Below are 27,023 nucleotides of genomic sequence, written 5' to 3'. Positions count from 1 at the left end.
CTACAATGACGTGGAATGACACACTTCACCCAGCTGATACTGAGCCCCAGTCTGAGCATCACCGTCTCTGTCGTGGACTTTAAAGTTGAGCTTGTGGAATTCCTGTGTGATGAGTGACAGAGACTTTCCTTTAGTCTCAGGCAGGAACAGACCAACGTAGAGAGCAGACAGCAGGCAGACCACTACAAAAGGCACAAAGCAGTACTGCCTCAACTCACTCTGCAAAGACAGCAAATAAAGAAATATTCAGAACCTGATACAGGTATCAATAAGGGTTTTTGTGGAAATGCAGAACGCAAAGAATTCAAATCAATAAAATACTTGATATCTTAAAATATGTTAAATTTCAGATTTAATGTTTCAGAAAGAAGTTGATGAAAAAAATGATACAGCACTCATCCTTTGTAGTTCACGTTCTGGCCGCAAGGGGGCAATAATGTTTCACTTTTACGTAAACTGTTTGCAGACCTGAGTCACATGATCATTATAACTTTATTTACAGCTAAATATTAAGTTTCCTTTTCTGCAAGGAATAGCACTTTTGAATTAACCATCTATTATTTAAGTCATGGTTTAATTTTCTAGAAGATCCTGCAGAGAGTAATGGTTCATACCAGCTCTGCTTTGTGGAAACACAACAATGAAGAATCCAACAATTGGTAAAAGTCTGTTAGTGGGAAAATGTTTATGGACAAATAAAGATGGGCAGTATACCAAAACGTTGGGTTAAATGTTCAAATAATACTATTTTAATGTGGTGACCATCTAAAATGTATATTAAAGGATCATTTGAAGATGTTATTTAATTACTGTCATTGTTTTGACAGGAAGTTCAGACTTATTCTTTTCAGTACAATCCTTTATATGGGGTGCCGAAAGTAAAAACTCGTTCACTGTTTCATAACCAACATGTTTGAACATTTAGCTCACTTTCCACACATTTAGCTCATTTTTCTTTCATTTGAGACAAATTCATGTAAAACAGCATGTTCTATATCATTGTTAAAAATGTGTAACCATAAAAAAAATCTAAATGTAAATGTTAAATCTAAATGTAAATGTTAAATCTAAATGTAAATGTTAAATCTAAATGTAAATGTTAAATCTAAATGTAAATCTAAACATTTAGATTTACATTTAACATTTAGATTTAGATTCAACATTTAGATTTACATTTAACATTCATATTTATATTTTTATTTATTTTTCATGTGTACATATTTTTTAACAATGATATAGAACATGCTGTTTTATATAAATTTCTGTCAGAAATAAAAGAAAATTTGAGCCAAATGTGAGGAAAGTGTGCTAAATGTTTAAAATATGTCGGCTATGAAAAAGTGACAAAAAGCAATTTTATTGACTTTCAGTTTTAGTTTTATAAACCGAAATCTCATTTTATCCTTAATTGATTTAGTCAACTACCCTTTGAAATGGCAGAACATTTAGTTGGATGTTGCATAGTGCTTTTTAAGAGAGGAACAGATGATTGGTGGAAAAACGAACCACTAGAAATGGGAAGAGCATTCCAACGATGAATAGATTGAGCCACATCAGGGAACCTGCGATCATGTAGGCGGCCGGCCGAGCTGCCTGATTAAAAATTTCTGTTGGAAGCAATCCCGTCACTCCAGCTGAGAAAAAGAAGCATGTGGATCGTTGAAAACGTCATTGTATGTAAAATAATGATTTTTAAAATGAATGTGTACAAGGTTGCAGAACAAAAGTCACATGTGCTCCCTGGCAAGTGTGCAGGAACAGTGTTTTTCACTCTCTCTATTTGGTATTACTAGATAAAGATATTTAGTGTCGCATGTGAAATCTCATTGTTCTACTCACCAGGTCCCATGCCAAAGCTGAGAATGTAGGTAAAGATGCAGGCCATGCTCAGGTACGGCATCCAGCTTATCAGGTGCTGTTTGTAGGTGCAGAGAATAAGAAATCGCACCATTATCAGGAGAAAATATCATCACATGTACATTTAAACATTCACATACATCTTAGAAAACCCTAAATTAGAAGCAAGACATTCTTTCCAGGCCTTTCTTCTTATAATTGGTTAATTATCAACACTGCCAACTAAGCAATATTTCACAGGACGATTATCGAATCGATAAAAAAAAAGTCCAAATCGATGTTTTTAATCATGTTTTTTAACAAAAAAATAATTTAATTGCACTAACATATGCATAGCACATGAACATATGTGGGTCGCTAGGTGTCAGTGAACCACATCAGACCTTGTTGAACTATTTCACTCCTCAATGCATTTTATCTTGGAAGTTTATTTTCATAAAACATACAAAAAAAAATTGAAGAACTTAACAGAATCAGAATACGTTGTAGAAACAAAAGTAAAACTAAGATAAATAAACATACCACTTGTTTTTGATATTGGTACTTGAATTACAGTTAGTTAACATTTACTTGATCTTGCAAGTTTGAGAAAAAATAAATTGTATTTCGTGCCATTGTGTATTTTTAAAGGTGATATTTATAATCATTGATATCGTGATATATCGCAATGTATATCGTATAGTTTAGTATCCGATATATCGGGATATATAGTATTGTGACATGCAAATCGGGAATCATATCGTATTAATGATGATTAATGCACACCCCTAACGCCAACATGACATTACTGGCTGTTCATGTTTTGTAAAGGCTAAGTTGGTGCAATGGAATGTGCTTCATGTGACTTTGCATAATCACCTAAAACATTACATCATAGCTAACATCAACCAAAAGCTAGCGTCATCGTTGGATCTTTAGGTTCTCAGCATTCCTCAAGAGATGTTTTATACCAAATAATTTAAGGATTGTATTTTTCCATATTTAGTCCTGCACCAGTAAGTCCATCATGGTAAGAAAAAACCCACTAAATCAGGTGATCACCTCCAGTGACAAAGCCACCGTGAAGACAACAGCCCAAAAGGCCATGGAAACAAAGCCTCCCATCAGCATGAGCCTCCGACCTTTACGCTCAATCAGAAGGTTCTGAAAGAGAAAATGATTAGTGGTGATAAAACTCAGACGTGAAGAGCTTTAAAGAAGAAAATGGGGAACTTGTGAAATTTATAATTTATGATCTGAAACTGTTTGGGCCAATTACAGAGCTGGCATTTTGCAGAGGGCTACTTTATAATTATCCTCCCAATTAACCCTCCTATTATCCTTAACTATTACACACATTTTACCCTTGGGGTCAATCTGGCCCCAGGGATTATTTGGCTCCAGAAAATGATTTTCAGAAAATTGTTGACCAAGTTTTTGTGTCATTTGTTGAATACATAAATAACCCCTTGATAATGAAACCTTGACCTGTTCTCTAGCGCCACCATCCGGCCAAACTTTTAAATTAGAATCCAAATCTTGTAAATAACAATAAAAAATTATGATCACAAGAGTATGAACCCTGTTGGTTGTGGCGATAATATGATCTTAGCAGCAGCGCCACCATCAGGTCAAACTTTCACTTATAGAGTTAGTAATGTATCTCGAAAATCTTGAATCCAATTTTTTTTCTAATTTGGGGTGATTGATGTTGGTGACTCTCTCTTTTTTTTTCCCATGAACATATTTATTTACTTATTTTTATGTCATTTTCTGTAACATATTTGGGGTTATTCACTATAAAGTAAATAAGCAGCTTGGGGTCAAATTGACCCCAGAGGAATACCAATGCATGCAATATGCATTGAGCAAATGTATCCATCAAATTAGGAAAAGTGCTTCAAATGACATATGACGCCACAAATAATAATAAAGTCAACTAACATTCTTTGAATGATAAACATTGGATGGGGTCAAATTGACCACGATGAAAATAGGAGGGTTAAACAATGTTCCATCTATATACTCGGAGTGGCTGACTATTTTGCTTTAAATAAAAAAGATACTTCAAACATTTTTAACAACTTAAAATGTTATAAAAACCAAGTAGAGCCAAGAGGCCTATGTTAATGTTTGGAGTAATTACAGTAAGTTCATTGTGATTCAGATCCGTTTTATTTGTAATTCCCCCCCCCCAGTATTTACATGGATAAAAGGTCCCATAATAAATAGCAGTACTAAAATACCAGTCTAAATAAAGTGGTTTAAGAAGTCACTTTCTAATCGTTCATTCCGGACAAAGTTTAGAATGAGAAATGTTTGTATATTTAGGCAAAAACGTTTAGATTTCAACTTTTAAAATGTGATCAAGTCATTAGACGTCAAATAATCTTTAGGGTTTTGTCAGTCTGCATTAAAGCTTTAAGCAGGCGAACAACCATACACTGCCTTTAGCTGGTTACATAACTCTGAATACTTACACACATTATGCAGGCCGTGAACTCACAGGTCCCAGTGCCTATAGTGACATACTGGATTGTGTCGCTTGATATCCCAGCCTCTTTAAACACATATGATGCATAAAGGTAAATCTGATGGAGAAACAGAGAGAGTAAGAAAGCTGCAAAGTCTGTGAGTAAGGAGCTTAAAGCACAACTTGTACATACAGTGATTATGTTAAGACGCATTTCCCACGTGGTAAAAACATTTTAAATTTGAGCCTTTTTTTTCAACAATCATGGAGTTTAACATTTGGCCTTTATACTTCTTTAGATTCATATGAAAACAATGATTGATTGATTGAATGACATGCAGCTCAATGCCGGTCGCCTCCATTGACATTGTTTACATCCATAATTTATGGCACCAACAAGATAGTAATGAAACCCCCGTCAAGATGAATACTGGCAACGGTTTAGCTCAAATTTCTAATTAACTCTCAACACTCAACAACGGAAAACTGCAGCCGAAACTGTTTTTGTACACCTGGATCAGTTACAATGAGTCTTATCAATTACATAGCACTACAATATACTCAGGGACAAAGCAGCATGAATATTACACAGTATGATACAGACTCTATTGTCATCAGAGCGTGGGACTAGGGTTGTCTTTACCGCGTCGTTGCCACAGAGCTGCATGGCACTGCTGATAATTATGATGGATATGAGCTGCCACCGGACGGAGCGGTCGCTGAAAAGCTCCCAGGGTTGCTTTGGCTTCATACCCTTCGTCGCAGCCTGCTCTTGAAGGATCTCGTCAAGCTCGCTGTTCTGCACCTCGCAGCCTCGCAGACGTCTCAATGCTGATCACATTAAAAAAAAAAAATATATATATATATATATGTTTCAAATAATGTTTTTGACTTGTTTTTAAGGAGACGAATGAAGAATCTTACCAGCTTTGAGCATTTACACACACACACACACACACACACACACACACACACACACACAGATGTTATACTTGCTAAAATGCATAATTAATATTTATTATTGACTGACTTATGCAAAAACAACTAGAATATCTGCATTTCCTTTATTTTTTCTTTCCCGAAGAAAATGCAAGTGAGCATGCAGGTGCTGGCCCATGTCGCACTGCATTAGCTAGCATTAGCATTAGCATATCATTAGTATGGCAATAACATAGCATTAGCATAACATTAGCCTAGCATTCACCTAGGAATAGCATTGGACTAGCATTAGCATTAACTTAAAATTAACCTAGCAATAGCATTAGCCTATCTGTCAGTGCCCAATCCTTTCATGGACCAGATCCTTCCATATCCTTTCAGCGTGTATTCTTTTTTGTGTATTATTTAAAAGGTTGAAACCCTCCTATATAAAAATAATGAAAAATGTTTTGAGTGAATTCCGATATATTTAGGTTTTTATGGTATTTTCTGTTTGGTTTTTGATTGTCACTGTTGTGTATTGTGTTTTTATCCTTTTTTTCATTTTTTATTTTTTTTTAATTAACATTTAAAAACACCAAAAAACAGTCACACATTTAAATATATATATATATATATATATATATATATATATATATATTTTTTTTTTTTTTTTTTTTTTTTTTTTTTATTTATTTATTTTTTTTTTTATTTATTTTTTTTTTGCTGATAATAAAAAATAACAATACAACTTGTTACCACACATATTACAAACAGCCTTTCAATCTTTGAAATAAAGGCATTTCTGTCTATAGGTGGACTAAGCCTTAAATAGGGCCCCATGAGCCACTAGGAAGCCCAAAAATGAGTCCTTTAACTGGTCTGAGAAAAATAAAACGTACCTGTCTAAATAAGCTTGAAAATAAAATTAGGATATGAGAATAAAATACACTGCTATCATAAGCTGTGGCCAGTAATTTAGAGGCATTACTAAGTCAAAGTCGTAGGACTTGCAGTTATGCGAATGGTTGACGGGTAGCCAACCATCACTCAGTAGTTTATAAAACATTTATTGGACTAGGAATCTCGTGTGAAATAGAGAAAAAAAAAAACCACATAAATATGCTGTTTAATTTGTATTGATTGGTCAGGTGGCCTGAACAGTAATCTGCTCAACACAACAATGTTTGCTGTCATAACGCAATATATTGTGCAACATTAATTTATTATTATTTATATACAGTAGTATATTTAATAGTTGTAAACTTTGCCTCACAATCACTCTTTGCAGTCACACTTGCAAAACTGGAAATTCTGACTGGACAGATTTTCATCACAGAAACTATTTTCATAATTCAGCATGATGATGAGATGTTTATTAAATAATGAATTTATTATATCATCAATCCAAACATTAATAAAGAGATGGGCGTATGGTTCTAGATAAGGAAGCAGGCAGAGCATCCAGTATAATATATAAAATACAAAGATCTCAAGATGGAGTTTGGTTATTTTTTATCTCTGTCTCTCTCTCTCACACACACACACGCACACACACCGTTAATACAGGCCTCCTTGTCTCCTCTGTCGATGAGCAGGTACCTGGGACTCTCTGGAAACCAAGGCAGTGTCACAAGCTGAATGAAGCCAGGAACAGCATTACTGGCCAGGAGGTACTGCCAACATGACTCACTGCCCAAAATCTCTCTTTAAATACAGAATTACAAGATGTAATTTTAGTTACTTTCCATATCTTCTTTAATAAATAGGCCACTTACCGGAGTCCGACCACCTGTCCCAACACAACCCCAAAAGCCGTGAACACAGCTGATGACAAGGAGATGGCTCCTCGAAGGTGCTTTGGAGCACTCTCTCCAAAGTACATGGGTTGCACATTCATGCTGATTCCTGGAACGCACACAAACAAACACATGAAACCTTTTCAACTTTATTAGCACGATTAAAGAGAACCTCCAATGATTTTACAAGTCTGGCCTACAGTGTTTCAATTGTTCTTACTCAAGGTTATTTTGCTGAGATAAATGTCTTACATGGACCAATTTTCTTAATATGCTACTCTTTGCCTTTCTAATTGCCCCACAGGGATAATTGAAGTTTTTTCTGATTCTGATACCATTCAAGAGCCATGGTGGCACCATCTTGTATGGCCTGCAAAGCATCATGGGTCTACTAATAAGAACAATTGGAACATTTAGGACGATTATAGTAAAACCAGTATAATATTAACAATAACAAGGATAGTGTCGCGCTTTTCATGGTTTAGCTGATTTAGAAAACGTAACACACACCTGCGTTTATTCCAACCAGGACACGGGAGAGGATGATCATCTCAAATGACTTGGCGACTCTGCTTGTCAGAGCCAGGAGAGCACCACTCATAAGAAACACATTATTCAGCAAGAGACATTTCTTCCTTGGAAAGGAAAACAAAGACAAAATTTGATGCCTAATTTAGCTTAACAACAGTCCTTTTCTAAGAAATTTACTACATTCATGAAAAAAATCCATGGATAGGTTGCGCTGAGGATGCATCAAATTAGCTTGGCACAATGCAGATTGACACCTTTTTTAGCCAATAGCAAGCCTCTTTTCTTAAAGTGTAAGTACACCTCCAGGTTTTTGCAGACTTGCCACAACAGGGAATTTCAAAAAGTGCCTTGATTGTGGGAGTGGCTCCTAGAGTAGTTAAGACACGCCCAGTCACAGCAGCCCCGCCCCCACAGCGCTGCAAAGTTCCACATGGAGCTGTCAATCAATGCTAACTTCTTCTTCTGTCGGCAAAGAGCATTACTGCCCAGAAGATGAAACCAGTCCCTCCTCCTATCTTTTATAAGAGGCTTGATGTCACAGTTAGTGATGTCACTGATCCAAAACTAATCTCAACCAATAGTAAAATTAAATTGCAATATTCAAAGAGGGCATTCACTCGCGAAGCCTGAGCAGCATTGCTCTATACGGGCAAAGCAACAAGCCAAAGCTCCCCATCAGCAGTCTAAGCAAGGAGTTCATGGTGGCTCTGTGCAGGGAGCTGCTCTAAAACTGGGAGTCCAGTGAGCCAAAGGTTGCCCAGGCTGGGATCGAGCTGCTGTGGCTGTGAACAGCGCAAAGTCAAGGCTACGGCAAAGGGTACTGGTGGGTAAAGCAGCACAGGGAAGAGCTGGCCTAGGTAGCGGTAGAACATCTCGCTATGACAAGGCACAGGGGAGAGAGAGGAGGCTTCTGATCCTCGTGGAGGAGCGGGCCACCCAGATGGTGGGAATCTGGCAACAGGGAACTTTGGTTACATGGATTGTGCTGTGGAAAGCTAAGCCTCACTGGATAAAATTCTTGATCCACGCTGTTTACAACGTGCTGCCGAGCCCATCAAACCTCTGCATTTGGGGGAAGGAAGAGACACTGACTTGCCCCCTCTGCCAGAGGAGAGAAACAATGGAGCATATCCTCAGCTGCTGCCCAAAAACCATGGGCTAAGGGCGCTACTGCTGGTGACATGACCAGGTCCTGAAGGTCATTGGAAATTCCATTTGCGTTAGGGTTATCTTTTGTCAAAACTGGGGAGAAGGCTGCAGCAGCTGCCCCCAAACACCTTCCCTGGCATGTTGGCAACGGCGCATGATTGGGAGCTGAAAGTTGACCTGGGGAAGCAACTAAAGTTCCCACAAGGGGTTGCCAAGACTACTATAAGGTCAAATATTGTTCTCACCTCAGTAGCCTCCAAGCAGATAGTTCTCCTGGAGCTTACTCTGCCTTGGGAGGAAGTCAATGAGAGAAAGAGGGCAAAGTACTCTGAGCTAGTGGAGGACTGCCGGAGCAATGGTTGGCGGGTAAGATACCAACCCATCAAAGTGGGATGCAGAGGATTTGCGGGCCAGTCTCTCTGGCCTACAAAATGCTGGGTATCTCAGGGGCAAGCCAGCAAAAGACCATCAAGATGGCTAATGACACAGCAGAAGTGGTGTCTAGGCAGCTGTGGCTCAGGAAGGCAGAGGAGTGGCAGGTAGGGTAGCGCTACCTGGGCACAAGCTGGGGCCTGATCAACCCCAGCTGGGTCCCCTGGGGGAGGGGGTCTGATTATTGAAAGACCCGAAATCCCTTGTGATCCAAGGATACATCACTGATGATGTGTCCAGGGGCACCACAAGGTGTATTAAGGAACTTCTACACAGAATGATCAACATTTAAAGTGATTTGCAATTCACATTTTTACTTGCAATCATTCACTGATTTGAATAAACACTGTTCATTGATCATTTATTCTTTGCAGGTTTGCATTTCCACATGTGCTTGTCACATTACCTTCCAAAGCTTATGGTCATGGGCCCTGCAATAAGAGCCCCCGCTAACCCCCCCAACGAGAAGATGGAGACAATAATTGTCCAGAGCAGTGTCACCTGGTAGTCCTCCAACTGGTGATCCCAACGCTCAAGGAAAGTCTCATTGATAAAAGTTTGAATAAACTGTGGAGCAGAAAAGTCCACCATTAAGATTGTAGCGTGCTGACCAAAGATAATAAGACAAAGTTTAAACTGACAGCAAGAACCTGTGCCAAAAATATTACTAAAATATCACAATGTCTTGTGCTTTTTAAAATACGATATGCATGGAGTACATAATAACTACAACTTTATTATCATGGAAACAGGCTTATATATACAATATAAGCAGTAACTGTTGACCCATAGATGATAATGAGATGTGTTTGACTTTGGTCATAAACTGAAAAGATTGCACACAGATGCACAAACGTACAATGGTGGGAGCATTCATTATGGCCAGGTTGTAGCCATACTGGAGAGTGCCTCCAATGGCTGCAGAGGTAACCATTAGCAACAGGGTCAGAGGGCTGCTCTGTAACGACAGACACAAAAAGACAGCAAAGGTGACGGGATGGATGGTTGGATGAAATGATGAAATACCTTTTGTCTATTAGAAAAAAATATGTTGCTTTTGCCCTTTTCTCTATCTGTAATTCCCATTGTAGGCAAACAGATTTTACAAAGCGCCATATAAACATATTTACATTATGGGTGGTATTACTCTTCATCCTTTTACAGTTCAAATCCAGTCTTCTTTTAAACCACTTGTGTTAAATCCACTCTTAAAGCAGGGTGTTTGCAAATATGATGTTTCAAAGCAAAAATGGATAAATGTATGTTACAGTTAATATAATATTACGCAATCAAACCTGAATTGAAAGACTTTCAAATGTTGTGTATAAACAGAGCAGACGTTATGTTGTTTATATGCATCATTTGTTTACAGTTTAGACCAGACATGGACATATGGTGGCCCAGTCTAATTTTGTGTGGCAAATGCACAAATTGATTGAAAAACAAAACACACAAAAGGACAGCAAAATACACAAAAGGATGGCAAAACAACTAAAACACACAAAAAAAAATCCAGAAACCTCAGCGCAGCATTTGACACTGTCTCCCACACAATAGTCCTGGACCGCCTGGCTGGCATTGGAATCACTGACCTCCAACAAATCGTGCAAATAAGGGACCATAAGTCTGGGTATTTCACTGGGTGTCCCCCAGGGGTCAGTCTTGGGTCCATTACTCTTCAAGATCTACCTCCTTCCCCTGGGCACAATCCTCCGTCATCATGGGATCCACTTTCACTGTTATGCAGATGACACACAGGACTGCATCTCCTCTAAACCCACCACCGCCCCCCTTCCCACCTCCCTCATCACCTGCTTGGACAACATCCGGAGCTGGATGAGCAGGAACTTCCTGAAGCTCAACGACAGTAAAATCGAGGCCCTGCTCATCGGCTCCAAATCCACCTTCACCAAATCACAACACACCCCAGCCCCACCTATCATCATCAACAGATTCCCTGTACCCTTCTCCCCCCAAGCCTAGAGCCTTGGTGTCATTGTGGACAGCACCCTGTCATTTGCACCTCACATTAGAAACAACTCCCTTCTTCCACCTCCGAAACGTTACCATCCTTACTGGACTCCGCGCCAAACTCATTAACAGACTGCAAATCCTCCAGAACTCAGCCGATTGGATCATCACCGGCACCAACTCATCTGACCACATCACCGCTGTTCTCATTACTTGGTCAATAAAGTTGTTTCTGATTCTGATTCTGATCAAACTCCACTGGCACCCTGTACAGTACCACATCCACTACAAATACATCCTCCTTACATACAAAGCTCTTCACCATCTAGCCCCCACTTACCTCTGCAATGTCCTCCATGGCTACAGCCCCTCACGCTCCCTCCGCTCAACCTCTGCCAGACTGCAACCATCCCCACACCACACCTCAATACCATGGGTACCCGAGCCTTCAGCTGCTCAGCACCCAGACTTTGGAACTCCCTCCCCCCACACATAAAACAGTCAGACTCCATCTCCTTCAAATTTAAACTTAAAACCCACCTGTTCAAACTGGCATTTTCACTCTAATTTGTCACTCTAATTTATTTTAATGGTCAGAATGATCATTATTCTAAATGCTGAGATAAAAGTTGACATTGTGGCCCTCATATCAGACAATCCCATTTTTTCCTGGCTCCTGCTGTAATAAAAGTTGCCTATCTCTGGATTCAAAGATTTGGAAAACCTGTGTTTTAAACATTACAATCCTAACTATTTTTTTTTCTTTTTTCAAATTTCATATATTATGACAAAAAATTCAAACTTTTCCTCTCTAGCACATATAATAGGCTACATCAAAATCTAAATTCAGATTATTGATATAAAAAGCAGTAAATCTTTTTTTTTTCTTCTTCCTTTTTTACCTTCTCTGACATTGTTGGTCAATGGAGAGGTTGACGCAGATGTGCAGATGTCAATGGTAACTTGATGCAGTTGATGCAGATCTGAGCTCAGTCCAACCTATAATAATGTGAACCAACAGCAGCACAAGCCCGAGCAGGCGCGTGCAGCTCATTAAGGACTTTTCTCATTGGTTGCACTTATGCAATCAGCTGGTTAAAGCGCAAAAGGCCAAACACACAAACACAAGCGTCCAGGTGACGCCGGAGCGACGCTCTACAGGAGCTAATAGAGCGTCAGTGACAATTAAAAACACTTGCGCATGCGCAGTGAGGGTGATGTATCAAAATCCAACCAGGAGTAAGATATAGCTGTTATAAAGGGATAACTTCATTAAAATGAATAGAATGAACTAGTCACTGTGTTTGACAGCTTCACCATCCATCATTTAGTTCATTCCCTTCACTCAACTCCAAACATTGCCAATGTTTTGTGAATTTATTTATTTTATAAGTATTTGGGGAAATAGTTCCTTCTTTACCTCCTCTAAAAATAACTTTTTGTTTGTTTAAAACTTAAACTTTGCCTTAAATATATATATATATATATATATATATATATATATATATATATATATATATATATATATATATATATATATATATATATATTTAAGGCATAGTCCGCAACAGAAATGCCTTTATTTCAAAGATTGAAAGGCTGTTTGTAATGTGTGGTAACAAGTTGTATTGTTATTTTTTATTATCAGCAAAAAAAAATAATAAAATAAAATTATATATATATATACTGTATATATATATATATATATATATATATATATATATATATATATATATATATATATATATATATATATATTGCAGTACCATAATTCAGTGAGGTCAGGTAAGTTCAATAATGTTCTTTTTCAGTAAAAACCAAAAATAACAAAGTGATATGCAAAAACAAAACAGGAAATACTGTCCTTTTTAAATTTTACATCCATGTTTTAACAGCTACTCGATGATTCTTCTTAACAGCATGAAATGTCCTTTAGAGTATTATTTCACAATAAAAGTTTGGGTTTTTTCAACCCCATTAAGTGACGTTTTTGTCCCGCAGATGGCAGTATTTCTAACACTCTGGTCCTGCTGCTACAACTACAACCCTCATCGTCTTGCGCCTGTGACGCGTCAACACTCTCCTCTTTCTCTTCCACCTCCTCCTTTTCCTCCTCTGCCTCCTCCTCCAACCACACGCACACACACGCGCGCGCACACACATACACTTGGAATTTCAAAATCATCGAATTTCTAGCACGCTTTAAAAAAAAAAAAAAAAAAATATTATTTTTTTTTATTCCTGACACTTTATTTATAAAAATTTTCCAAAAATTAAACATGAAGTAATTCACTGTCAAAAAAAAAATTCACCTTTAAAAATACAAATTACTTCCATAGGGTTTTTTTTCCCAGTGTACTTTGTTTTTACTATAATTTGACGTGTCACATGTATTGGTCCGAGTTTGTTTATTTGTTAAAATAAATATTTAAAAAAAAAAATATATATATATATATATATATATATATATACACACACACACACATATATATGTTAAAATAAATATTTTTACAAAAACATTTATTTAAACTGTGACGTCACAGTGAGGTCATAATGAGGTGACGTCCTCGCTCCCCTCCCTCCGCTCCTCTAATTGGTCCACAGGATTACACACGAGTTTGCTCAATTGAACACAGAGAAGTTGGACTGTCAAGTAATCCGTGGAGAAAACGGCTACTCCAAAAAACTGGACTTTAAACACCGTTTTTCCATCTCACATCGAGCAGTCCAGATGTCGGAGTCCAACAGCAGCTGCACATTAAGGATAATAATGTGTGTGAGCTGAGCTCCTCCTGCTAATGACTGATGTGTCCGTTTCACTGCGACCTGGACCTCAAGGCGTCACCATGACTCGGATTTTCTGGGATACAGTTTTGCTCATTTGCAGTAAGTCCGTCATTGTGTCAGTATAATCACAGTGCCCGTCAGTCAACAGCTGTTCTGGTCAGTTACTGCTGAAAAACCCATTCAAATAGAGATGAACCTATATTGTGTTTGATAATGACACTTGTTTACTTTTTACACTCGGAGAGGGGATTAAAACTGTAGTTTTTCTTAAATATGAATTTTGAGTATTTGGTAACCAATTTAGTGATTAAAAAAATGGTAATTGATTATTTTGTCATTTTATGATTGTGAAACAATTCTTCCAAATATTGATTATTTACATTTCTCAAATCGTAAATCCTCTTAATTTGGTTATTTTAATTATATTTTACATTATTGAAGGTGCTGTGAGATATTACCCAAATAATTAATCAGTTGTCTGATTATATTTGGAAGATTAATAATCATCAACAATTGAAAATTGATAATCGGAATTGAATCAAATTGAGCTGATTAACCAGTTTTACCATTTAGTACCATTATTAAATTATACCTTTAAGAATGTCCCAGATTATTAACACAGTCATATTAACTCGATTTTTACAGAATTTTGGACCATTTGTTCTCTCTGCTTTGTTTGACTAATTTTATTTATTTATTTATTTATTTATTATTATTATTATTATCTTTTTTCCTTGTGAGATATACCGCTGTTGTGTTCATGTTTGAAATAAAAATTAAATCAAATCTACTTAAAACATAGCTGATGCATGTTCATGTGGATGGTTTTTTTTCTTCATTTTTCTTAAGAATTTTATATTTTGATAGCACTTTGAGATGACTGTTATTGTAATTTACGATATATAAATAAAGTTGAATTGAATTTAGTAATATTTCTGCATGATATACATATATAAGGTTTTCTGCCTGTTTTCACAAGCTGTTTCCAGTATTTGCAAATGTTCATGGAACCTGTTGTAGTTAGAGTGATTTCCTAGTCCTAATATTGAATTCATGGTCTGCTTACTATTTTACATTTTTTTTTCACATTTTCAAAAACTCAAACTCTCGATGAGGATAGTAAACTGAACTTCTCGCTTCTTCAGAAGCAAAAAAACAAAACAAAAGGGGGTACAATAAAGGAAAATAAAAGAAAAAATATTGCAAATCAACAAATAAGGTGCATAGGAGTTGGGCATACAAATATATATGAATGTAAAAATGTAAATTGAGATTTCCTTACTATTGCTGAGTGCTAGTTACTCAATGATGCCTCAGTAACATCATTGTTGGAGTGCTGCTATAGGGTTTAACCCTCTTGTGGCTCAATATAATGAAGAGAAATGTGAAACCTGCTTCACAGACATTAATACATCTCATTCTCCTAAAGGTTTTTTTTTCTTCTTCTTTTTTTAGTGTTTCTGTTGTGCTCACTGCAGATAGATGTCAGTGTTTTAGGTTTTTTTTCTGTATTTTATTCCTCTCACTAACCTCATGCTGTCGAAGGTCAACGCTACAATGCATGTTTTGTTATTGCAATTAAATACATGAATGTATTTTATTGCATAATTGTCCCTAAGGAAGGGTAAGAAAAACTTTATTAAAGGGAGGATTCAATTCAACTATATTTATATAGTGCAGAATACAACAAAGTCATCTCAAAGTGCTTAACAATATGAAATTCAGAGAAAAGAAAGAAAGAACTCCACAAGATCGACAGTGGGTGAGGGGGAAGGGAACTGGGAAGAGGGAGTCAGGGTAGGAAAATGGGAGGGGTGAGGAAAAGTCCACTGTTTTAAGGTGAGAGTAAAATGTGACGTTATAGTTGTTTATTGTGTTGTGTAATCAATTCAGCCAAACTGGTGACAAGTGTGGAGAAATTGAGGCGAGTGACGCTCTTTAACCTTTTAAAGGAAACTGAGTTCCAGTGAGTGGTTTGTTTGGTTTTGTGCAGGTTCTCTCTTTACCTGTGGAGCAGGGCAGAGCAGCTCAACCATTATTGAGGCTAATATTTCCATCAAACCCAACTCCACAAGCGCCTCCACCACCAGCAGCTCTGTGACACCCAGCAGCAGAGGCACAATAAGCACAAGGCTTCACAGCAAAATCAACTCACCTGTAGTTAAAAGTATGCTTTTTAAAAAAAATTTTTTTAGATAAAACCAGAAATGTTGGGAAAGAAAATTGTACTTTGTTCCGGCATTTCATTCATGCTATTTTTTTCTCTCCTACACAGGAACTTTTTTTACTCCTGAGACAGAACCAATGCATACGACTATTATGGATGCCTCCATTTTCATCAATGCTACTGCGGTTTTTCACGCCTCAACCAGCAGCCCTACAACAAGCAGCAGCAGCACCATAACAGTGAGCTCCCTATCAGCTCACACTACCAACAGTTACCCAGTTAAAAGTAAGTCTTCTGTATAGAAGAAGCTAGGGACCTTTTAAGGTTATGCTAAGAAAAAGAAGGTGTTTTAAATTTTTTATTGGCATCTAAGGGTGTAAGAAAAAGTCAGTTTCACCGTGCGATTATCTTAACGATCCAAAAAATGTCCACATTTTTTATTGAAAAAACCCTTTAATTGTGCTAACACATGCATGACACGTAAACGTCCCGTCACTAGGTGTCAGTGAACCATGTCGGACCTTGCTAAGCTACCTCACTCCTCAATGCATTTTAGTTTGGAAGTTCATAGCACTTTATTTTCCTAAAACATACTTGGCACTTTTATAGATTTATGTGATCACTTGAATAAACCTTTCTGAAAAATGTCATTTGACAGTTTGATAAATATACCACTTGTTTTTGATATTTGTACTGAGTTACAGTTAGTTGCCATTTACTTGTTCTCGCAAGTTAAAAAAAAAAAAATGTATTTCATATCATTTTGTACTTGTAAAGGTGAAATTTGTAATTATTGATATCTCGGTAAACATCGTATTGTTTAGTATCGGGATATATCGTATCGTGACATGTGAATCGTATTGTATCGTCACGATTATCTTGATGAATAATGTAATCATAATTATTTAGGGAATTATTAGGGAAAAATCTGTGTTTTTATTGCAGTCATTTTAAACAAATAATATGTGTACAGTTTACAGTGCAAAATTAAGCTTTAAATTGGACTTTTGGAATTTCCAAGAACTGAAAATGCACCAAAGGCTAAGGGCCCTATTCTCCCGTCTGGACTTAAGCACTTTTTTATGCGCCTGCAGTTATGCGCTTCTCTCATGCGTATTCTCCAGTCCAGGTTCCTGACACGCCCACCGCGCGTAAATCAACCAAAAGCGCGCAGTCTGTGAATGAAGGAGGTCTGAAGCAAAGGAGGTGGACTGGGGCATGATGTCATTTTTGGGGCTGTCTAGAAATCACGAAACATGGAGTTTTCCCCAACGCTTGTAAATGTCATTAAAATCCTTGAAAATGATAGAGCGCACTTTTAATTTGAAACGTTTTCGTTGATAAACAATGTAACAGGTTGATTTGATCAGATCACTGCATGGTGAAGATCAGAGACGTTTTTCTATCCGAGCCACTGTTTCTGGGAGTCTCTTCTGCGATATTATGAGTTTGTGTTGCTTAAATTGTAACTAAATCCAAACTTCAAGTGCAATATAATGTTTCACCTTATCGGGGCGCTGCATTTATTCCAGGTTCAGAAGCGCGTAAGAGGACAAAACTTAAGCAGACAGGGGACAACGCGTAAAGCCAGATTTGAATGGGAACGCCCACATTTTAGGGCCGCTCCATCCAGTGTGTAAGTGGGATGGAGGCGTGTGCGGACTGACTTAAGTATAGGGAGAGAATAGCACACACACAGAAACAGCGCCGCTGCGTGGCTTTTTTGACTTGGGAGAATAGAACCTTATATGAACAGCTATTACAGAGTGTAGAACCCGTGTTTTAAATGCAAATATTGCTGACGATCAGGTTAATTTAATAGTGGCAATCATAATTGTGATCATGATTAAAATTGTATTAATTGTGCATCCCTAATATACATACACATTATGCACCCATACATATTTATATATATATATATATATATATATATATATATATATACACCTATACATACATCTATATATATAAACAATGCACATACAGTAATATTATATATTACCCATTTACAAGTTATAATTATAATTTAAGCTACTTATATACATATGAACACAATATTTATATTATTAAAGGTGGAGACCTAACCTATAATGACATTTCCGCCCTAAGTCAACATGCTGCTCCTCAGCTTTGTATTTTTATGTTTTTTTACTGTCTTTTATTTAATCTGTTATGCAAGGAAAATGTATTTATATAGTGCATTTAATACAGAAGGCAACTCAATGTGCTCTACATGATAAAAAAAAAAAAGCTAAGTACTGTTAAACTAGTCCATAATTCAACACCTGCGTTTGATACACACACGTTTTCCAATGTGGTCCCAACCCTAAATATCCCCCTCTTAAATTATATCCTTATGTTATGTGGTAAGTAAATTGTTTTTGGCGATGAAAAGCTCTTGAGCTGTTTTGAACTGAAGCAGATCGTGAAGTTTAAGAGTTTGTAGATTTAAAAAAAAAAAAAAGTTAGTTTGTGTGGTCTCTAAAACCTGCTTTACTAATGAGTCGGATGGCCCTTTTCTGCATAATATATATTGTTTGGAGGTTGCTTTTAGACGTATTTCCCCAAATCTCAATGTACAGTATAATATACTGTATTTATAATGGTTTCTGGCTGAAGAACTGCCTTGTTTTTCCCAGGATGGCAATGCTACGTGCCAACTTAACATGAACATATGAGATAGGAACAATATACACAACATAGTTATATATTGTACATGAACACTTTTTTTTATAATACCCAAAATAGGATTCAAGACAAAGAATCAAAACACTACTAAATTAAAATAAGACACTTTAATTAGTAATACTGTTAACATAAGGACTGTAAAGCCACTGATAATTAAGGAAAGGGAAACTTGTGCAAACTGTATTCACATCATACAATGTAAAAAAATATAGAATCTAAAAATAAAGTTGCACAAATTGCAAACAGTGAACACGGAGAAATTTAAAAAAAAAAATTCGATTTATTTTGATTTATTTATTTATCTATCTCAAACATAACAAAACGATATAAATCAATCATTGCTCACTTAAAAAGAGCCCCAGCAATGTTTGAGAAGAAGCAGAAGGAAGCGTAACGCTCATCTAGTCCTGCCCTACTTCCAAGATATTTCACAAAGAACAAAAGATATGACATTTGAGAAAATGCATTATATATACATATATATATAAGTACACAACAAAATACACACATATATAACCAAAAAACAGCATTCATAGGCCTACCTATACTTTCGTAACGTCAACATCCACGTACACCATGTCCACCTACCCATCGTATTCTAGTCCTTGTACTGATCTAATAAGATTTGCTTGTAAAAAAAATTACATTTCTTTATGTTGTTACAACTTTTAAATTTAATATTAAAACTGTTCCAAAGGGATACCCCACAAACTGAGATGCACATGCTTTTCAAAGTAGTCCGGAATCTTCTCCTCAAATCATACTCCCCTTGTCCACTTGAAAAAAATTGTAATACTTTTTTTGGCAGTGTTCTGTTCATACATAATTTGTGATGTTTTAAACTTAATCAAATCCATTAACTTAATTTCTGTAGAATTTAGACTAAAGTGGGTTGGTATGGTCCAGATATCCTGCGTAATTTATGATTCTTATTATTCTTTAATTCTCTCTGTAACTGTAAACAATGAACCACTCCCAGTGTTGTAATTTTTTAATCTTTACTGCCGATTCAAAAGTGGCAGCTTATAATGCAGAAAAGCTCAGCACAGAGACACAAAATTTCCACATTGCAAAAAGGTTAATACACGAGTTACATATGATAGAGCGACTAATCTGTAGTGGCTAAAATCAGCCAAATTAATCGGTCGGGCTCTAATAAAAACTGTGGCATCACATGACAAACATCTGTGTCACTAAAGCTGGTCTTATTGTACAGAAATCTGTAATACATCTCCACTGCCCTGAGGGCTGTGTGTCCTTTACCATCCCACTGCCAAAATGACACAGAAGAGTAGAAGGCTTAGTAGGCAGATACCTCAGGGACAACGGAGGGCTTTCACAGAGACTGAAAGAAGGAAACAATACATCTAGGCTGCAATCTAAAAGCCTGTTTACCATCGGAATGGAGTCTGTGACGAAGATTCGATTACTGCTGTCTGTCTGGATGCTCATCCTCCTGCTCACCCTGAATGCCACACTGTGACATCTGTTTTTGAGTCTGGATTTTATGCAGTTATGTAGGAATATTCAGGTTAATCTATGACATGTTTAGCGTTCGTTCGTTCCTTCATTCATTCATTCTTCATACTGTCCTGTTATTTTGTGGAGGAGAAAACGGAGATGGCTTCCTCATAAAAGGTGCATTGAATGTTTGACTTTTGTTTCCTGGCTTTTGTGTTTTAATAATTGTCCCAGCTCAGCGGCACAGTGAGGGATTGCCTCCTCAAATCCACACGCAAGCAGTAACAAAGGGCTCCAGCCTGCTTTTGGTGGCGTGGGTGTCAGCTTTAGTACTTAGTACTTGTTGTTTCAGATCTCCGAAGGCTTAAGCTATTTTTAGAGTTAAAAAATTGGACTATATTTTGTTTTGTTTTTTTCATTCTGGTTCGGTTTTTTATTCAGGTTTAAAGAGAAGTTCTGCATTTGTAATGTTACGTAAAAGAAGAAGAAGACTAAATGAAGTCCTTGTGATCCCAGTTTAGCTCCCAGCTCAGCCTTCCTGAGTCTGGGTAAACTCCCTGCTACAGAAATGTAACTTTATTATGTGCACGTTTGTGTTTCACACTATTGCTAACGTCGGTATTTCCAACTCTAACTCCTCAGAGTTTGTGGCAGCAGCTGTTCGCTCTCACTTCAATGACTGTCCAGACTCTCACCAGCATTTCTGCTTCCACGGCACGTGTCGATTCGTAATCCTGGAGGAGACACCTGCGTGTGTGTGAGTGAATTAATAGTGTTATTACTTCAAAACTTTCTGTTGGGCCTTTTGGCGTTAAAGCTGTACTTATGGAGCAAATCGTGAGAGTCTGTACCTTTTAAAAAAATAAAAATAAAATAATAATAATATTTATTAATAGCCAATCATGATACAGTGGATATAAAAAGTCTACACACCCCTGTTCAAATGCCAGGTTTTTGTGATGTAAAAAAAATGACACCAAGATAAATAATTTCATGACTTTTTCCACCTTTAATGTGACCTATAACAATGGACAATGCAACTGAAAAACAAACTGAAACCTTTCAGGGAAGTGAAGTAAAAATAAAAAACTGAGAATGAGGTTGCAAAAGTGTGCACACCCTCTTATAACTGCGGACGGGGCTGTGTTTGGATTTAACCAATTACATTCATGCTCATGTTAAATTGGAGTCAGCGCACACCTGTCACCATTTAAAGTGCCTCTGTTTAATCCCAAATAAAGTTAAACTGTTCTAGCTTTTCCTGACATTTTTGTAGCCACATCTTCCAGCACAAGCCATGGTCCTCAGAGAGCTTCCAACGCATCAGAGGGATCTCATTGTTCATAGAATTTCCAAGGAATTGAATATAACATGGAACACAGTGAAGACAGTCATCATTAAGTGGAGAAAATATGGCACAACAGTGACTTTACCAAGAACAGGACGTCCGTCTACAATTGATGACAAGATAAGAAGAAAATTGGTCAGGGAGGCTCCCAAGAGGCCGACAGCAACATTGAAGGAGCTGCAGGGAATTTCTGACAAGTACTGGCTGCGTAGTACATGTGACAACAATCTCCCGTCTTCTTCATATGTCTGGGCGAGGGGGTAGGGTGGCAAGACGGAAGCCTTGTGAAGAACATCCGAGCCCAGCTTCATTTTGCAAAAACACATTTGAATTCTCCCAAACACATGTAGGAAAATGTGTTATGGTCCGATGAGACCAAGTTAGAACTTTCTGGCCATAATTCCAAAAGGTATATTTGGTGCAAAAACAACACTGCTCATCACCAAAAGAACACCATACCTACAGTGAAGCATGGTGGTAGCAGCATCATGCTTTGGGGCTGTTTTTCTTCAGCTGGAACTGTGGCTTTCGTCAGGGTGGAGGAGATTATGAACAGTTCTAAATACCAGGCAGTGTTGGCACAAAACCTTCGGACTTCTGTTAGAAAGCTGAAGATTAAGAGGAATTTTATCTTCCAACACGACAATGACCCGTGTATATACATACAGTGGACAATAACATCCACTGTATGTATGTATATGTATGTATATATATATATATATATATATATATATCAAAGGATAGATGCATATTTAAAAAATGTATGCTATATTCAATCCCTCCAGGATATCACAGACAATTTGTGTGATTTTTTTCAGCCTTAAATGCTTGATTTCACGGCAACTTTTTCAAAAAATTGCTGCAAAAGTTGTGGTATTTTAAGGCTTTATTGTTTTCCATAACTCTGCATAAACTGGTCAATTTGCAAAAAAAAAGGGATTGCCTTTTATTTTACAAAAAAGGCTCAGATTCACAACAATTTAACAAGATATGTTTCTTTTCAATCGCATTTCAAAGGTTTTCACTGCCGAGAATATTAAACGGAAAATAATTTGTAAAAAGAAATTTGCAAAAAAAAAAAAATTAAATTTCTAAAATGAATGTATGGTCCTACTTCTGTAAGAATCACCGGATTGACATTGTGAAAGGGAAATGTTTACTGCAGTGCTGGTACCAACACTATCCTCAAAGATGTGTTAAAAAATACAGAAAGCATTATTTTTATAAATCTGTGATGCAATAAAAGCTGATTATTAGTGTCATGACCTGCAGGGTTTACACATTTAAGATTATCGGGTATATACTACAGGGCCATTATTTTAGCAAAAGTATTTAAAAATGTGTATTTTGATCCACAAATGTGTGATTGTAAATATCGGGCATCTAGATTGGATGTTTTCTGTTATTTTTGCTACAGTTTTGCCGCAGAGGAGTCACAAATGTGTGGAGTGATTTGCTAGCTTTTCAAGGCTACCTGTAGAAATTTTAACATCTATTGAAGGATCATATATAATAGTAGAGGTTTAGCATCTTATTTTCTTTAAAAGTCCTTCTAGAGCAAGCAGTCAGGAGATAATTAATGATGGCTTACACAAGGTGGCTGAGGTTTGCGTTTACTCACGGACTTCAGCCATGTTGTGCCAATGGATCAACCGGAACGACCATTTTATTGGGTCACTGAAATTGTCACAACACCTGTTTTTAGAGTTGTATTGTTGTGGTGCAGACTTTGCAGGATGAGCTGAATTTTCATTAATATTTATGATCGCAAAATCATGAATTCTTTAAAGAACTGTATATTGTTTTCCACTTAACTTGTTATTTCAAAATAATACACTGTCACTCCTGTAAATACTAATTTCTGGCACACACGCAAGATTTAAAAACTATTTTAATGTGCAGCATTTCTTTTTTTAATATGCATTGTAAAACTTATTTATACATTCATGAACGTGTTGAAAATTGTACTACGTGGTATTTTGAGGCTATGTGCACAATTTTTGGACAGGTTTGAGACACAACCTTTCAAATATCTATAATTCCATCATTTCTTCACTTTCCCCGACGACACAACAAAAATCTGCCTGAGTCCTCTGATACCAGTGAACCTTTATTATAATCATTCACACAATGGGTTAAATAACTAATCAAGTTCAAAGAATCAATCCCAGACTCCCAACTAGTCAGTTTCAGAACAAAATATATAATAATTATTAAGTTCTTTGATTTTATGCTGCTGTTGTGTTTTTTATGAGTTCTATAAATATCATCTACTAAATTAAATGCCACTAAAATTGAAATTCTGTAGCTAAATGTGGGGGGTGCTGCCTGTCAGGACAGGATAAAATGTAACAAAGGTTTGTTCCTCTGTGTGGCAGGTGTCATCCCGGCTTTGTGGGGATGAGATGTGAGCATGCAGACCTGCTGGCTGTTGTAGCCACCAAACACAGGCAGCAGACGGTTGCAAAGGTGCTGGTGCTGTGTGTGATCAGCTGTGTTTTAGTCATGCTGTTGTGCACACTATTACAGTAAGTTACTGACATGACGTCTGTTGAGACGCTGCAATGTTTAGGAAAACCATGAGGATCTTTTTTTTATTTCATTATTTATTTATTTTTATTAACTGCATTACAGATTTTGTTATTTATTTATTTTATTTCGAGTTTTATTTAACAGGGACAGTGTACATTAATATCAATACAGAAAATGTACCAGATTTAGCCAAAAGGCAATGCTCAATTGTCACCTTAAAAAGAAATAAAATAAATAAATATAGTATATATATTGCAACAGTGACAGTTACTTGAAGAGTGATTTGTGATTATTGCTGGATTTTTTTCTTCTTCAGCTGCTGGTGGAGGCAGGACTGTCGCAGGAGGCGCCACACGCATCGTTACATCACAGAGAAGCATGGAGTGACCTGGCATCCCTCGGAGAGTGGTACTTTTTATTTTATTTTTGATATGAATTAAAAGCCAAGTTAAACTAAAAGTTTGTTTTTATACATTGGCAGTAGTTGTACACACGATCACAACACCTGTTCATAATAATATGACATGATTACAGTATTTGCCTGATTCTAGCTACCTCTTATTTGTGGGTTCAGCTTCCTGTGTGATAAACATATTAATACAAAAACAAAAAAGCTTGTTCATTTGATGAATCTAAACTCTTTTTCAGTACACACAGTTTAATGCAGCAAACAGTAACTTGCCCCAGAGAACGTATAGCATAGCATGGTTGTTTGGTTACAAATTATTAGAAAAAAAGAAAAATAAACAGTATTTGAGACAATCATCATGGTTTGATTACTGTACTTTTGGCCGTCCTCCAAGTCTCTGAGTGAGTTAAAAGACAACTTCATAAAATAAAACATTAAAACAAAATGTCAAAAGAACAGCAACATGATTAAATACATAGAGAAAGATAAAGGTAAAAGGGTCGTCTTCTGATCGAGAGGTTGGGGGTTTGATCCCAGTGATATCCATGTGTCGAAGTGTCCTTGGGCAAGACACTGAACCCTAAGTTGCTCCCAATAGTCGGCTAGTGCCTTGCATGGTAGTTCTGTTCCATTGAATATCAATGTGTGAATAAGCTGATAATGTGAAGTGCTCTGAGACTACGTCAGTGGGGATAGAGCGCTATATAAATCAAGTCCATTTACTATTTTACCAATGGAGCTCCAGCTTGTGATCTCTATAATCTATTATCCTTTCTAACACTTAAATAACTGCCCAGATTTGTTTTTGGGGTTTTTTGAAACCATGAATTTATTTGTTTTAGAAAGAAGAACTACCATCATTACAGCTGTTGGCTAACCACTCGCTAACTGTTACTTCTGACACCACACAGGAAGTTTGATCACACTGTTCACGTAATCAAGAGCAGTCGTAGTTGGCTCATTCTTCATGTATCAGTTGGACATGGAAGTCTTATTAACTCATCAACCAACTGAACATGTGCCAGAGTTTGTTTGAGAAAAGGAGATTAAAGTTAACCCAGCAGAACAATTACAATTTAATTTAGCAGACATTTCATCCAAAGTGCTGTACAATGTGCAGTTAGGGTTAAGGGACTTGCTCAACATCCAACAGTGATGGACCAGGTTGGATTTGAACCAGTGATTACAAGCCCACTTACACCACAGCCACCAATTAGGAAGCCTAACCATGAACTGTTATGCTTTTGTTCCTGGGGAGTAACTGTAACTTGGATTTGTTTCTATAGAACTGAAATATGAAATATTGGTCGACCAAAAAAAATGCATGATAACATGGAGCATTGAATGCCTTTTTTATGACTTTCTTTTCAGTGGTTTGAAAGGACATTTTCTTGGAAATCCAGCTTCTTGCTTTGTGATGCTCGGAGAGTTCCTCGTTTGAGCCACAAACCCTGAGGATTGTACTTAAAGCCAGCATTAAGGCAGCTGAGGAAGCCCTCCATGTGGAAGGTCAAATGCCTTTTGATAAACATGTACTTTTCGGAAGAACTGCTGCATTCTGGACAGCAGGAAAGTGTTTGACTCTGTTGGAGTTACTCTGTGAGAATGAAGCAGCGTTGAAGGAGCTCCATGTTCCCTTATGACTGTTTATGGCTGGCCAGAAAGACATGTGACATGATCTGCAAAGCCGTTGCTCATCCTTGGGGGATATTTGTAAAGGAAAAACATTTATTATGAGCTGTGAGAAAACGATTGTTACACTGAAGTCAGGAGACCTTAATTCCTATTTTTTTGTTTTGTCTTTTTTTTAAATCCGTGCACGGTTTTTCATCAACACGACGAGCACCAAGGACGATTTTATTGTTTTACGGTGGGAAATGGATTCACCAACACTTTTTATTGGCTGGTTTTTTTTTTTTTTTAATGGAAGAAACACATTTCACTCGACTGGAATAGGAATTGTTTAAGGACTGACTGTGTATAAATTCCTTGGATGTTCAGTTAAACGCCACCACGTCTTTAAACTGGAAACCATTGTTCTTATGTATCAGATGAAAGCTGAGGAGAATTCTCCTGATAACTCCAATCGATAATTGAGCTAAAACTATTGTTCGTTTTAACATTTTATTCCGCACTTAAACACAATCTTAACGTTTTTGATCGGCACCTTGTCTTTGACACACGCACATCCTGAGCTATCACTTAACTGCTAAGCTCCTACACTGCAAGTAAAATCACTGTTCATTTTAAACGACAAACACTACACACTGTGGTCACTTGAACATAGAGATGCCAAATACAGATGTTTGTAGGCACACTGATGGGTTAAGACGTGCCTCGTGTACGTCCACCTTCACATGCATTTTTAAATCACGTATATGAAAAAGGTGAGTGGTGTGTTGGTAAATCATGCAGCTCTAAAGAAAGGAGCTTCTGAATGTTGCTTTGAAATTGTGTTCAAAAGGAAAAAAGATCAATCATTTATAACAAGTGTTATGCACAGACTAGTTCTGGACTGACTC

The 27,023-nt window shown here is 37.0% G+C and overlaps 2 protein-coding genes across 4 annotated transcripts; one reads left to right on the top strand and one right to left on the bottom strand.

The window, feature by feature from the left end:
- On the bottom strand, positions 1 to 12,209 carry slc2a11a (solute carrier family 2 member 11a). The gene is made up of 12 exons (XM_028447328.1): positions 12,012 to 12,209; positions 9,998 to 10,096; positions 9,545 to 9,705; positions 7,537 to 7,661; positions 7,006 to 7,135; positions 6,786 to 6,934; positions 4,953 to 5,140; positions 4,317 to 4,427; positions 2,899 to 3,000; positions 1,840 to 1,915; positions 1,507 to 1,634; positions 1 to 219 (listed from the first exon to the last, which is right to left on the bottom strand). Exons 1-12 carry the CDS (start codon positions 12,021 to 12,023, stop codon positions 1 to 3), a joined length of 1,500 nt encoding a protein of 499 aa, XP_028303129.1. The 5' UTR covers positions 12,024 to 12,209.
- A 1,530-nt stretch (positions 12,210 to 13,739) lies between these two features.
- Positions 13,740 to 27,023, top strand: tgfa (transforming growth factor, alpha). Of its 3 annotated transcripts, XM_028447531.1 has the most exons (7): positions 13,740 to 13,995; positions 15,890 to 16,063; positions 16,172 to 16,348; positions 20,855 to 20,969; positions 23,939 to 24,088; positions 24,409 to 24,500; positions 25,873 to 27,023. In XM_028447531.1, exons 1-7 carry the CDS (start codon positions 13,908 to 13,910, stop codon positions 25,878 to 25,880), a joined length of 804 nt encoding a protein of 267 aa, XP_028303332.1. In that variant the 5' UTR covers positions 13,740 to 13,907; the 3' UTR covers positions 25,881 to 27,023. The 3 variants fall into 3 exon arrangements, with proteins under 3 accessions (XP_028303332.1, XP_028303331.1, XP_028303333.1); XM_028447530.1 differs by lacking the exon at positions 25,873 to 27,023 and having other exon boundaries at positions 24,409 to 24,619; XM_028447532.1 differs by lacking the exons at positions 15,890 to 16,063; positions 25,873 to 27,023 and having other exon boundaries at positions 24,409 to 24,619.

The sequence above is a fragment of the Gouania willdenowi genome, chromosome 5 (genome assembly GCF_900634775.1).
Source record: "Gouania willdenowi chromosome 5, fGouWil2.1, whole genome shotgun sequence".
NCBI lineage: Eukaryota > Metazoa > Chordata > Actinopteri > Blenniiformes > Gobiesocidae > Gouania > Gouania willdenowi.
The sequence above is the reverse complement of the archived record's forward strand: the minus strand, read 5'-3'. Positions and strand labels throughout refer to the sequence as shown.

Coding starts and splice junctions, on each gene's coding strand:
- tgfa (XM_028447530.1), top strand. CDS start 13,908: ATGACTGATGTGTCCGTTTCACTGCGACCTGGACCTCAAGGCGTCACC. Junction 13,996..15,889: donor TACAGTTTTGCTCATTTGCA/GTAAGTCCGTCA, acceptor GGTTTTGTGCAG/GTTCTCTCTTTACCTGTGGA. Junction 16,349..20,854: donor CAACAGTTACCCAGTTAAAA/GTAAGTCTTCTG, acceptor CTAACTCCTCAG/AGTTTGTGGCAGCAGCTGTT.
- slc2a11a (XM_028447328.1), bottom strand. Junction 9,706..9,997: donor TAATGAATGCTCCCACCATT/GTACGTTTGTGC, acceptor TCTGCTCCACAG/TTTATTCAAACTTTTATCAA. Junction 5,141..6,785: donor CAAGGAGGCCTGTATTAACG/GTGTGTGTGCGT, acceptor TAATGTGATCAG/CATTGAGACGTCTGCGAGGC.